Source organism: Priapulus caudatus, unplaced genomic scaffold (assembly GCF_000485595.1).
Source record: "Priapulus caudatus unplaced genomic scaffold, Priapulus_caudatus-5.0.1 Scaffold1907, whole genome shotgun sequence".
NCBI lineage: Eukaryota > Metazoa > Priapulida > Priapulimorpha > Priapulimorphida > Priapulidae > Priapulus > Priapulus caudatus.
In genome coordinates, this window is record NW_014578968.1 from 1 (window position 1) to 14,535 (window position 14,535).

The 14,535-nt window shown below is 46.3% G+C and overlaps 1 protein-coding gene and 1 long non-coding RNA gene across 3 annotated transcripts in view; both read right to left on the bottom strand.

Moving 5' to 3' along the window:
- Positions 1 to 1,941: 1,941 nt before the first annotated feature.
- The window catches only part of LOC106817883 (sushi, von Willebrand factor type A, EGF and pentraxin domain-containing protein 1-like), a 44,669-nt gene continuing 32,075 nt past the window's right edge, over positions 1,942 to 14,535 (bottom strand). For both annotated transcript variants that reach the window (XM_014822592.1, XM_014822591.1), the window contains exons 7-10: positions 10,320 to 10,422; positions 5,647 to 5,835; positions 5,360 to 5,431; positions 1,942 to 4,396 (exon numbers count right to left, since the gene is read on the bottom strand). In XM_014822592.1, coding sequence (XP_014678078.1) covers positions 4,158 to 4,396; positions 5,360 to 5,431; positions 5,647 to 5,835; positions 10,320 to 10,422 — 603 coding nt within the window. In that variant the 3' untranslated portion in view covers positions 1,942 to 4,157. The remainder of the gene's footprint in view (positions 4,397 to 5,359; positions 5,432 to 5,646; positions 5,836 to 10,319; positions 10,423 to 14,535) is intronic.
- On the bottom strand, positions 12,183 to 14,535 carry LOC106817884. Its single transcript, XR_001395116.1, has 3 exons — positions 14,511 to 14,535; positions 13,695 to 13,813; positions 12,183 to 12,225 (listed from the first exon to the last, which is right to left on the bottom strand). It is a non-coding gene; the product is annotated as an uncharacterized LOC106817884 (long non-coding RNA).

Below are 14,535 nucleotides of genomic sequence, written 5' to 3' on the forward strand. Positions count from 1 at the left end.
GTCATTGGTCCTACGGGTCGTTGATCCTACGGGTCGTTGGTCCTACGGGTCGTTGATCATACGGGTCGTTGGTCCTACGGGTCGTTGATCATACGGGTCGTTGGTCCTACGGGTCTTTGGTCCCACGGGTCGTTGATCCTACTGGCCGTTGGTCCTACGGGTTGTTGGTCCTATGGGTCGTTAGTCCTACGGGTCATTGGTCCTACGGGTCGTTGATCCTACGGGTCGTTGGTCCTACGGGTCGTTGATCATACGGGTCATTGGTCCTACGGGTCGTTGATCCTACGGGTCGTTGGTCCTACGGGTCGTTGATCATACGGGTCGTTGGTCCTACGGGTCTTTGGTCCCACGGGTCGTTGATCCTACGGGTCGTTGGTCCTATGGGTCGTTGATCATACGGGTCATTGGTCCTACGGGTCGTTGATCCTACGGGTCGTTGGTCCTACGGGTCGTTGATCATACGGGTCGTTGGCCCTACGGTTCGGGTCTATAATCCCACGGGTCGTTGGTCTTACGGTTAGGGTATATACGGTTATATTATACAGTTAGGGTCTAATACGGGTTATATACTATGTATAATAGAGTCTATATTTATACCACGTTACAACGGCCCGGGTTTGTTGACGCGCAGATTAGTGACGTCATACAGTACGCAGCGTTCGCGCGTTTCACATCAAGTGGTGATGGTACCCACATAATTTCGCACAATTTCTTAAAATACAGAGAACATTTTACCAATTTGGTGGTTTCAAGTTATTAATGGATATGTCGCAGTAAATACTAACAGCAGTCAGCAGATGTTACCCAGGTTTTTTCGGAATTTCTGCATACCGCAGCACAGGGAAGAGCCGCGTTTACTTCTGCTCAGTATCGTATGGAAGTACTATTATTTTTTTGAAATTATACATTTAAATTAGAGAGGCTATCCAATTCACTATTGTGATATGAAAAATGCTTATCACAATGTTGCGCTTTATTAATGTTAAAGCACCTGAACTTTGTTCCGAACAATGACTATTCAAATGCTTTACTGTGATAGTGATGTCCAGTATATCAAGATAAATAAATGTTTAAATGAAAAAAAATTGTAATTACATCAGCTGAGCTCAATAAATGACGCCACGGGACAAAAAACATGTTTGCAGTAAAGACAAATTTTTTGGTTATTATTTAATATATTCACATAATTATACTTCGAAGTACAATGACTATATTTGACTACAAAATGTCTAAATATTAGTGTAGTTATGAACGTCTTTACATGTTACACGAGAATTATAAAAATGTATCAGTGACCTATTTAGATGGTGGAATCGTTTCAGACCTTTAGGTTTAACTGAAAAGAAGAAAATATTGCCTTTAAAGATGATAAGGCAACACTTTAGACAAGCTTGACTTTAGCAGACCACAAATCCAGTACCATGATTCTTAGCTGAACTGTTTAATGCAGTCATAAAATAGCTTCAGGTATTTAAATAAATTTTGGTATAATGCATAGAAGAGTTACCTACTGAATCACGGCATTACCGTTCACTACATAAACCGCTATCAGTCCGGTTTTAGTAAACTCATCCTAGCGAAATCAGAACTTTCCCGTATGTTTGACTGACAAATAACCCAGACCTTATTTTAAATAAGGAAATTATTTTAATAGCAAAAATGAGAATATTTGTTGTACAATATCCTAGACACGTCGAAAACAGTAATCCAGTAATTTAAATTGACATAGGCAACGATGCAACCACGTTGTACACCCAGGCAGTACAGGCATTCACCTTATACTGTATTGAGTGAACTACTAGTAGGAATTGGTATGACATTGGTCGACGACCGGGCGTATTGATGTCTGTAGTGGAGACTTAGTTTGAGCATTGTGAGTCATATAACAATAACTTGCTAGTCGGGAGTGTGCAGATGGTTTCAAGAAATAGACAAGCAGAATTAAGGTTGACGTTGTTCTTTATTTGTACAAGTGACAGGAAGCATACTCGTCCATTCTTATATAATATGTACTGGCTTTGTACAAGAACTGGCTTGTTTTAATTCTCAAAGATATACCCTGGTGACTGCCATCTATGATACCAACCAGCAGCCAATAAATGAATACTGATTCAGGCAGAATGTAACGGATATGACATCGTGCAGCAAAAAAACAGGCATGGTTCACTCAATTATGAAATATCAGTTTGCTAGAGTAGACATTTCCCTGGTTCTTTGGTTCTGACGATATATATTACGGGTCTGTGCTGTGTGTGCGTGCATGTGTGTGTGTGTGTGTGTGTGTGTGTGTGTGTGTGTGTGTGTGTGTGTGTGTTTGTGTTTGTGTAAGTATACGAAGGCACAGATACGCGAAGGAGCTGGTCAGTAGTGATTTCACGAAATTATGTCATGCGGCATTAGGTGTAGATTTGTAGTTACCTGAAACCATTACATTAACTGATCAGCAGTATAAAATTATTTCGGTATCGACGGTTTGTCCAACACTAGAAGAATTACGAGTTTATACGCCTATTATACGCCTAATTTATACTCCTAACTTATACGCCTAACTTACTACGCTAAAAGTAACTTACTACGTCAAAAAACTGTTTTGTAAAAAGACACTCCTCTCACATATTTCTTTTTTTTGTAATATCGAATAAAAGCCGAATAATTTCTAATTAAAGCCAACAGCCAAAACGGACCTTCAACTATATAAAGCACACGATTACAGATAATAGCCAATATCCAGTAAAAAGTCTGTCCGAGAATGAAACTCAACGTAAACTTTACCCGTTTAGTTATTGATTAACGTTTTTAAAATTAATTATCGATCTGCTAAACTAATTAACCGAGATATTGATTGACTCGTTGATTAGTTGATTTATTTGTTGATCTATTGACTATTTTACACATCGTTGATTTATCTGTACTGCGCAGCTATGCGATTTTACTGTGACGCAAAGGTATTGCTAACCATACTTTGTATTGTTGTTGGTTCTCTTCCCAGCAGGATATGCAAGGGCCAAATAAACCTGTCTATTTTATTATTGCATGGCAAAACCTACAGATCTGGAAGCACCGCTTTGACGCGTCTTATTCGTGTAGTACTGTTTAATGTGCACACTGCAGAAATGCTATCATTAGAGTTAAACAGACGTACATAGATGGATATATTTAGATACAACAGACTTGTATCTTAGTTACAACAAGTAACGAGACACACGAGATTTCAGCGTAAACTATATTGTGCCGTTTATATGCTTAACTAGCTCTACATATTTGTACCTATCTTAGGTATCATCACGCCTATGTTTGTACACGTGAAAATTTCATTGAAAACACAAATTACTAGATGATAATCGCAATAGTTTAACTACATCACAGATAAAGTCAGAGTCAATGTTATATATTATGTTGGCTTGCTATAACATCATTGCTGAATAATATATGTGGCATGTAACTTTTACGTAATCACTTGTGCCTAATGCATAACTGTGCTTAATTTCTAGCAACACATTTAGTGAAAAAACCGGGAACTATATTATTTGTGCATATCCTTAACATCAGTATACGTGAATAAGCTATAAAAGCTTTATCAGGTGCATGTATATAAGGTATCCTAGTAACCATTATCTACGATTCTGTCCTTAAAATCTGGTCTTCGCATCGCAGCTATAGACTCGATCGCGCGAATGTAAGTTTGGTCCACACGTTACATATACACACATAAGCCTACACTCGGCTAGAACTGTCATACCTACTTTCCTGGCTCACTGATACTCCCCGCTAATGACGAATGATATAGTAGTTATAGATACATTGATATATAACGTTTGTATTTTGGGGGGAATATATTGCACCTTTCCTTTTGATAGTGCCAAGTAGAAGCGGTTCTAGTCTACCTAAACTACCTGCTACAAGATGCATCTGCTGTCTATGGCCGGGAAAGCGTTTTTTACCCATCTCCGCTTCCACTCTCATTCTCCCTATCACTTTACCTGCATTTGTCATTCTAAATCATCAACTCAACGTACGTGGGTTAATGATTATATCTATCTTCTAATCTATCTCGATGCACTTCCCTTTCCCCGCGTTCTCCCCCCGTATATTATGTAGTTGTCGTTCTCTCGTTCTCCCTCTCTCGGATATGCTCATCTGATACAACGAACTGTGCATTATGATCGCGCGCTCGAATGCCGACGCTTCTTTCTTCTCCGCCGCCGGTTCTTATTGGAGTTTCTGCGCATGCGCGCCTCGCCGCACTCCTCCGCGTTTCTGGCGTCTGCCTTTGAGCCGCGGCCGGCGGGGCAGCGCTTGCACGACGTCTGTCCGAACTCGTCCTGATAGGTGCCGATCTCGCAGGGAACGCACGTGGTGGCGTTCTCCGGGAGGTACTTGCCACGCGGACATGCGACTGCGTTGCGACAAACAGAGAAACGGAGAGACACACGAGTTATACAAATTAGATGACCAAAAACTCAAAATTTCGCTTGGGAACTGGGTTTATCTGATTCAGCATACTCGAATTATGTTAAAAAGTCTGGTTCCCAACTTTTACTCCAAAATGCCCCTAACATTCACATTTTTCAGAAATCCCACAAGTCTATTACGACGACGAATTTAATGCGGTTCATTAATTAAAGGAGGGTTGTAATACCATTAGATTCGGTGATACCAAATATCCATATACGTTTTTATTCCTATCGGCCTACCTACGATTCGGTTAGTTACGAAATTATAATAAGACAATGAGAACAGCAACAATGTATGTAGTAGAAGAGCACGTTTGGCTGGAAAGAGTTCGATAAGAAATTAGGACAAATTAAGGTAATAGAAGTCTCAGCTGTTTTCACGGTGGCCCGGTCCATAGACACTGACTAAATAATGTTCACCAAAAATGAGAAATTATGTCTAGTATGTACACAAGAAAAATGTTCAGACTGGGGTTCCTGTTGATCTTTCATGCTGAAATTACTGTAACATATTTTCAGGAACGCATAAACCATTTTTTTACAGTTTATGCGCTCTTAATACTTCCTATGTTTTTCCATTGCATGTTTTGGCAGATTGCAGCTTCCGCGGTTGCTACATCCATCCATACGCCCTCTCTAAACCTAAAGCCTACTCTGTCCAACAACATGCGTAATTTAATTACCGAGTATAATCATAATTGAAATTGAACTGTAGTGTATGCGGCCAATAAATATGTATTCACCATGCAGTTTACTCTGAAAAATTAGACATAGCATTATTGCACGTTCGCATGCCGTGAATTTATGCAAATTTAATTTTTGCAGTTTTTAGGACGCTAACCGTTTGTATTTACAATGTGACTGTAGGAATACAGTTGGGCGCATGCGCATGCGCGTATACCTACCGCATTTGTAGTCGCTCAGACGAGGTTCGTAACCAGGTGTGCAGGACACATTTCTGATGTATCGCGTATACGCTAAGAAGAGAAAAATACGTGAGCAAAGCGCCATAAATTATTTATTTATTTTAATGCATTCTCTGCCTCCTCTCCTCTTCACTCTCCAATTTTTTTCACTCTTTCCCTTTCCCACCTCTCTGTGCAAGTCTTCCTCCCGGTCTCTTTCTCTCTCTCTCTCTCTCTCTCTCTCGGCTTCACTTAAGAAACATGAAGCGTAAAGCGAACATGCTCACGTGTGCAGTCTGGCATGTGGCGGGATGGGTACCACGTCGCGTCTCCGCCGCACATGTACACCTTGTGGCCCGCTAGCTGGTAGCCCGTGTAGCTCTCGTTACACGTCGGCTTGCAGAACATGCCGTACATCCACTTGACGCAGTTGGGATTGCCGTTCTCCGGTCCCGTGGGCGGGTCGCATTCGCGCCCTGCCGGATAAGACGAACCTCGTTCACACGGCAATACGCTACCCGGATACATACGTACATACACCGAGTTAAATGCATTCAGGTTTGTAGCCGTTTATCAAAAGTGAGGAGTAAATAACAGGAGTGAAGAAAAACACAATTGATTTGGTTCACTTCTCTTAATTAATGTGATAAATCCTGTATAGTAAACTTCTGGTATGATAACAAGGAACTGTATTATCCACTTCTGGTATGATAATAAAGCATTGCATAAATCGCTTAGACCTGGCGGTTATGTCATCCGGGTTGCCTTCACACATCAGAAGATGCACGGATTGGGGAATATTGGGGATAAACATGATAAATTCAGGGTGGATGGAACGCGGTGGGCCAGCTGCTGCGAGACTCAGGCTTATTGAATGCATGAAACAAAACGGAAAAAGTTTACATAATATTGTCCAGGTTAAATAATGAACAGGACCGTTGTGCGCAGTGAAAGGGGAAACATTTTTCTTAAATTCCCGCGGGGTGTGACGAGTAGCAACAGTCGCAGCAGCAGCAGCAGCAGCAGCAGCAGCAGTAGCAGCAGCAGCAGGATGAGGAAGAGGAGAAGAAGAAGAAGAAGTAGAAGAAGAAGAAGAAGAAGAAGAAGAAAAGAAGAAGGAGGAGCAGCAGCAGCAACGGGAGGAGGAGGAGAAGGAGGAGAAGGAGAAGAAGGAGGAGGAACAGCAGCAGCAGCAGCAGCAGTAGCAGCAGTAGCAGCAGTAGCAGCAGTAGCAGCAGTAGCAGCAACAGCAGCAGGATGAGGAGGAGGAGGAGGAAGAGGAGAGGGAGAAGGAAGAAGAGGAGGAGGAGGAGGAGGAGGCGAAGGAGAAGGAGAAGGAGCGGGCATGACGAGTAGCAGCAGCGCAGCAGCAGCAGCAACGCAGCAGGCAGCAGGCAGCAGAGGGGGAAGAGGCAGCAGCCAGCAGGCAAAAAAAAGCGGAGGAAGAGAGGAGGAGAAGAGAGGGCGGAGCGGGCAGCAAAGGGCGGGCAAAAAACCCGCGGAGGAGAACGAGGACGGAGGAAGAGGAGGCAGGTGCAGCAGCAGCAGCCAGCAGAGGAAGGGCAGCAGCAGCAGCAGCACAGCAGCAGCAGCAACAGCAGCCAGGCACAGCAGCAGGCCAGCAGCGCAGCAGCAGCCAAGCAGCAGCAGCAGCAGCAGCAGCAGGCGAAGCGCAAGCAGCAGCAGCAGCAAGTCAGCAAGAGCAGCAGCATCAGCAAGCAGCAGCAGCGCACGCAGCAGCAGCAAGCAGCGCAGCAGCAGCAGCACACAGCAGCAGCAGCAGCAGAAGCGCAGCAGCCAGCAGCAGCAGCCAGCAGCAGCAAGCCAGCAGCAGCCAGCAGGCAGCACAGCAGCGAGCCCAGCCAGCAGCGCAGCACATGCAGCAGCAGCAGCAAGCAGCAGCAGCAGCAGCAGCCAGCAGCAGCAGCAGCCAGCAGCGCAGCAGCAGCAGCAGCAGCAGCAGCGCAGCACAGCACAGCGCAGCAGCAGCAGCAGCAGCAGCAGCAGCAGCAGCAGCAGAGAGCAGGCACGCAGCATGCAGCAGCAGCAGCAGGCAGCAGCACAGCAGCAGCAGCAGCCAGCAGCAGCCAGCAGGCAGCACGCAGCACAAGAGCAGCCAGCAGCAGCCAGCAGCAGCAGCAGCAGCAGCCAGCAGCAGCAGCAGCAGCAGCAGCAGCAGCAGCAGCAGCAGCAGCAGCAAGGCAGCAGACAGTAGTATAGTAGTAGTAGATAGTAGTAGTAGTAGTAGTAGTTATATAGTAGTAGTAGTAGTAGTAGTGAGTAGAGTAGTATAGTTAGTAGTTAGTAGCCAGCAGCGCCAGCAGCAGCTAGGAGGAGGAGGCAGTAAGAAGAAGACAAGGAAGAAGAAGAAGAAGAAGCAAGGGAGGAGGAGAGGGAGGAGGAGGAGGAGGACGGAGGAGGGGTGAGAGAGGGAGGAGAGAGGAGGAGGAAGGAGGCAGGAGGGAGGAAGGAGGAGGAGGAGGAGGAGCAGTAGATAGCAGCAGCAGCAGCAGCGAGGAGGTGGAGCAGTCTGCGCCAGTAGCAAGCCCAGCAGTTAGCAGCAGCAGCAGCAAGCAGCCAGCAGCAGCAGCGGCAGTAGCAAGCCATAAGCAGGCAGTGTGAGCAGTATCCGCAACAGCAGCAGGTAGAAGGAGGGAGCAGCCAGAAACGGGAGATAGAGGAGGAGGAGGGAGGAGAAAGAGAGGAGAAGGAGAAGAAGAAGGAGGAGACGAGGGCAGTGCAGCAGTAGTAGCAGCCAGCAGAGGAGGAGAGGAGGAGGAAAGGAGGAGGAGGAGCGAGAGAGTACGAGGCCAGGAGGAGGAGCAACGGAAGGAGGAGCAGGTAGAAGGAGGAATTTGGGAGCAGCAGCAACGGGAGGAGGAGACAGGAGAAGCCAGCAGCAACGGGAGGAGAGCAGGAGAGGAGGAGAGAAGAACGAGAGAAGGGGGAGGAGGAGAGCAACAGACGAGGAGGAGGAAGAGGCGGAGGAGGAGGAGGAGGAGGAGGGAGAGGAGGACGGAAGAGGAGGAGGAGCAGCCAGCAAGCAATAGCAGCAGCAGCAGGCAGTAGCAGCAGTTAGCAGCAGTAGCCAGCAGTAGCAGCACGTAGCAGCAGTAGCAGCAACAGCAGCAGCAGGATGAGAGGAGCAGAGAGAGGAGTGAGAAGCAAAGAAGAAAAGCAAATAGGAGGAGGAGGAAGAGGCAGGAGGAGGAGGAGGAGGAGGAAGAGGAGGAGCAGCAGCGAGCAAACCAGCAGGAGCAGCAGCAACGGGAAGAGGAGAGGAGGAGAAGAGAGGAGGCAGTTAGCAGCAGCCGTATAGCAGCAGCAGCCGCAGCCAGCGCGCAGTCAGCATGGATGGAGGAGCAGAAGACAACGGCGAGGAGGAGCAGGAGGAGGAGAGATAGGAGGAGAAGGAGGAGGAGGGAGGAGGAGGATGGAGGAGCAGCAGCAGCAGCCAGCAGCAGCAAGTAGTAGGTAGTAGTAGCAGCGCGGCAGCAGGAGAGAAGAGGAGCGAGCAGTAGCAACGGGAGAAGGAGCAGGGGGAGAAAGGAGAAGAAGAGGAGGAAGAGGCGAGATCAGCAACGGGTGAAGAGAAGGAGCGAGGAGGAGCGCAGCCAGCAGCACGGGAGGAGGAGCAGGAGGAGGAGAAGGAGGAGAAGGAGGAGGAGGAGCAGCAGCAGCAGTAGTAGTAGTAGTACAGCAGCAGCAGCAGCAGCAGCCAGCCAGCAGCCAGCAGCATAGCAGCAGCAGGAGGAGGAAGAGGAGGAGCAGTAGCAACGGGAGAAGGAGCAGGAGAGAAGGAGAAGGAGGAGGAGGAAGAGGAGGATCAGCAACGGGGAAGAGAAGGAGGAGGAGGAGCAGCGCCAGCCACAGCGGAGGAGGAGCAGTGAAGGAGACGAGAAGGAGAAGAAGGAGGAGGAGGAGCAGCAGCAGCAGTAGTAATAGCAGCAGCAGCAACAACAACAGCAGCTACAGCAGGAGCAGCAGCAGCAGTAGTAGCAGCAGCAGCAGCAGGAGCAGCAGCAGCAGCAGTCGTTAATATTACATATCCGCTGGTAATGTAACCTGGCGCTACTGGACACGACAATCTGATTGCTGCATGTGTTTGAGCAGGCATACGCTAACGTATACATTCGAGAGAAAACATTCGCCGTAGGTGGCAATGCCCGCAGAACTCGTATATAATCTACGTACAAGGAAAAGAGCTGTGCTGTTTGATGCTGTAGATGTACAGGCGACGATGATGCCGTGCTGGGAAATCGATGGAAACTACGCGACACGATACGTTAACGTTCCTTTAAAATTACATATTGCGTTGTTGCTTAGGCTCACTATCTCACTCTTCATGTTGCTGCATGCGCATATTGCGCTCGGCCGCAGTTTACGCCAATTTTACTACTTATAAATTGTTGTTTGAGCACATTTTACTCCGTATACGTTTTTGTTTAGGCGCACTTTCTCACTAAATTGTTGTTTACGCACATCTTCCATTACATTATATTGGGTTTTTACCTATATGTTATATGTTTTGCATGTCAACTGCATCGGTGTTTACGTACATTTCTCTCCACAGATTGGTGTTTGCGCTCATAATATTCCCTAAATAGGCTCTACGTACATTTTAGTCCTTGCATAATATTATTTACGCATACCTCACTCCCTACACTCGTGTTTATCCATTGAGAAAAGCGCCGTATCCTATATTATAATATATAGTATATAGTATATAGATTTACTTGAGTCGACACTTGCAGTAAAAATTGGGGTTTCGTAGGCTTAAGACCAACATCCCCACCCTAACAGCGCATAACAGCGAGTAGCCATGCTGGACAAAACTTGTTAACGAGACCAAATCATTACAGTTGCGGAGGCCTTATGGCATTGGTAATGGAACCGACAAAAGAATAAAAAATAGTTGCTCACATATTATATTTTACTCACGACATTGGTGTTTACGTACATTTTATACTGACACCGAACTCGCACGTCGCCTCGTTTCCTGATGAGTCGGTCGCTACATATTTGACGACAAAATCACCGCGTTCGAACCTCTCTCCCGGCTCCTGAAACACACGCAACATATAGAGCATTAGACAACATCTCGCCTGTTAACGTAAAACGCTCGGAACATCAAGAAAATTAACTCAGCCGACCACAAACTCGGGCAGAGACTTGTAGCAGACCTTGCAGCGCGAGTTGTGCAAAGCTACTTGACGTCAAGAGCAAGCGTGCTAGAGGCGCTCGAGTAAAAACAGGTAAATCGGCAAAACGCGACAATGTTCTGCAAACATCGCGGCGAAATGTTCTCCGATATTAAATTTTCTCGATTACTGTTATTAAGGTACACAATGCCGGAGGTAGCTCGCTGCATCAACAACAAATGTATCATCACGGGTAGCGCTGGAAAATCGTAGAATTGTCGACGCAGTGAAGATGCTTGAAGTTTTGCTTTCTTGGAGAATAAATGTATAACACACATACGAATACAAATCAATTATGCGAGCGAGTGCGCATCGTATTTATTCCAGTTTGAACACATACGGATGTAAAAACGACCACCGTGATTACATATACAATATTGTGCACGGGTATATATATATATATATATATATATATATTTATATATATATTATATATATATTATGTCAGTATTGTTATATGTTATAAAGAAGCACTAATATGACACAATTGTTGTCAATTAATTTGTCCATTATGTCATGTATTTTGTCAGTATATTATTTGTTCATTATTTGTGCAATAGTGATTGTATTATTTAGCTCCTGCATGTATATGTATAATTAATGTGGGTAGGGGGGGAGCGTCTTTGATTTGTGTGTGCTGTTGGTCGTGCCGCGCTTCGCGCTTGCTGACGTTTCGGGTGCTTCCTAGCGTGAGTTTCGAGACGGTACTGCACGTGAACATTGTCAGTAAACTCCGGCTGCTGCCAAGAGACGGCGGGGCGGGTAATTTTGGGACCCTGCACTCCTCGCTCGTCACACCTCAATAGAGGCGAGCATCTGGACACAGGATGCGAAAGCTAGTTGTGTCGCTAACAAAACGTATGGTAGTTTAAAACTTGCTCTATTATAGACTTTTTTCGATCACACAATAGAAGAATCATCAGTGAATTACCGCCACAACGATCAAATTCAATAGAGTCTGTCAATCACGGGGCTACGCTTACAAGAAACATTGGTAATTATCGTTGTGATGCAGCAGATTATACGACGTCAGTGATTGATTCGATTGATTTTGTATTCACTTGCGCAGTGCTTCAATGGTTCAATATCTGGAATATCCGAGAATTATTATATAATTTATTTTCGACATGCTTCCCTCGTTAAACCATTAACCAGACATCGCACACTGCTTGCATTATAGTCTACGTAAAACAATGCCGAGTAACACGCGAACTGTTCAAAAAGTCGACATGTATGTAACCGTATAATTGCGCGTGAGCTTGACTCGATTAGCACGATGTATCCGCGCGGACGCGTGATTGCCTGCCTGCTAGATGAGCTACAGTGGCTGTGCACAAATGATTAGTAACATGTATTTAATTAACATATTTTTATATAATCATTAATAAAATTACCATTGATAATCAAAGTACAATTATATAATCACATAATTCACAATATACGAGATTATTCACATTATTGCTTGCGTTTGTAGTGAGGCGCAGCTGTGTGGATCGTCTGTGGGGATGGTAGCGGGGCAGGAGATTTGCTCACTTACCAGCACGTGTACTTGCATCGTCACTCGTCACGACTTATAGTCTGTCAGCTGCTTGCTACGCCGACACTCGATCTCAGTACGTCCCCGGGATAGACAGCGCTGGCGCAAGCACCCACGGCCGGAGACGCCTGTCAGGGGGAAACACGTGCTAAACGCTGTACAGCGCTGTCCAGCAATGTCTGCCTTACGAAAAAGCACGTTTCTAAACGATGTCACAGGACTGGACGGCAATGATCTGCCTACGAAAAAACACGTTGTCTAAAACGATGTCCACAGGCTGACATGCAATCGTCTGCTACGAAAAACACGTAGCTAAACACTGTCCAGGCTGCGGCAATGTCTGCTATTGAAGAACAGGGGCTAAACGCTGTCACTAGGCTCGGCAAAGTTGCTTTGGGCTGCGCAAAACGTGATAAACGCTTCACATGCTGCGGCAATGTCTGCTCGAAAACACCGTGCCTAAACGCGATGTCACAGGACTGCGGCATGTGCTGCCTTACGAAAAACACATGCTAACGCTGTCGCATGCTGCCGGCAATTAAGCAACGAAAACACGTGCTAAAACGCTTTCAGAGACCAGTGAGCGTATCAGCGCTAAGAAAACACATGCGAAACCGATCACACGGATCGTCGGAGTCACACAGCAACAAGAATATGTTTAAACACTGTTACGTACGCAGGGCGAGCAGCCTCTACGCGGTTGAAAAACACAGTGGTAAACGTGTGTCACCAGGCTTGTGAACGCCTGCTACGAAAAAACACGTGGTTAACGTGTCACATGCGTGTGTGAACGCGCTGCTTACAGAAAAACACGTGGTAAACGTTGTCACAGGCTGCGAGCAATGTCTGCTACGCAAACACACACGTGCTAACGCCTGTCACCGGCTGTAAACGTCTGCCTACAAGAAAAGACAATGCTAAACACTGCTCACGGGCCTGTGTGAACGCCTGCTACAGAAAAACACGTGCTAAACGCTGTCACAGACCGGCGACACCTGTCACGGAAAAAACATATTACAAACATTTTCAAATGCGGGCGACGACTGTCACAGAAAAAACACATGATGAACGCTGTCACATTGTTACGACGAGTATTGTGCAAAAAAACACACACACACACGCACACACAGTACCAAGGTTATGCACTTTGTCTCAGTGTAAACATAGTTGGAGTTTGGAAAGCATCCATCTCGTCTATGCCCCGCAGCATTACTGGTCGTCTGCTTGGCCGACACGACATTAGCTGCGTTATCCGGCGCTGCCCGTATCACAGTCACCTCTAATTGTTTGTATCAAAATCTATCCCCAATTAAAAACTTAGCAGGTAACTCAAGGCGTTAGCAGCAGCCCGTCTTTTATTAACGTTCAGTTTTTCTATAGGGAAATGCGCTGGCGAGAGAAAGCGTAACAGATATGTGGCTGTGAGTGAGTGTTGCCGAACGGAGATAATTCACTGTTGTTTGTGAACTTCCGTGTATTCTTCTACCTAGAGCGACACGTGTCTAAGTGTTTAACCTGTCCTACACCTTGTCACTGGTAGTAATTTTTGTGGCAATTCGTGTTTGCGACGCGCCGCAGTTAAACATCTAACACGAACCTCAATATCGTCCAGATTGGTGACGGGCTTAGGAAGATTCTTCACGACGATCGTCGACCTGTTGACTTCGAGGTTAACATACACGTCATCGGGACAGTCGATGTACGGTTCTGACGTCACTGCAATTCACGAAAGTAATTCACATCGCTATAACGTCGCATGATGACATGTGATAACGCTACACGTACGTACACGTTGCGTAATCATAGGCCGTCTTAACACGATACACGCTTGCCGGGAACACTCCCGGCGGAATAAAGAATGCTCTCCATGTGACTGACCATGCTCTATATGCGGTCTCCAGCGCGTAAGCACTCGCTGTCCCCTCCCTCCTTCCCCATTATGTCGAGACTTGTATTTATCGTAAACCTACTGATCGCAGACTAAAGTCGCACCGCTGATCACAGATAGTCTCGCTATGAAGAGCGGCTAGAGCTTATACATTTACTCTGCAGAGGGCGCTTATTGCTGAGGCGCTTAGCCCCGTTATAGAGGGCGCTCAGAACTTATACATTTACTCTGCAGAGGGCGCTTATTTCTGAGGCACTTAGCCCCGTTATAGAGGGCGCTCAGAGCTTATGCATTTACTCTGCAGAGGGCGCTTATTGCTGAGGCGCTTAGCCCCGTTATAGAGGGCGCTCAGAGCTTATACATTTACTCTGTAGAGGGCGATTATTGCTGAGGCGCTTAGCCCCGTTATAGAGGGCGCTCAGAGCCTATACATTTACTCTGTAGAGGGCGCTTATTTTTGAGGCGCTTAGCCCCATTATAGAGGGCGCTCAGAGCTTATACATTTACTCTGTAGAGGGCGCTCACCGCTGATGCACTTAGGAGTCCGGTC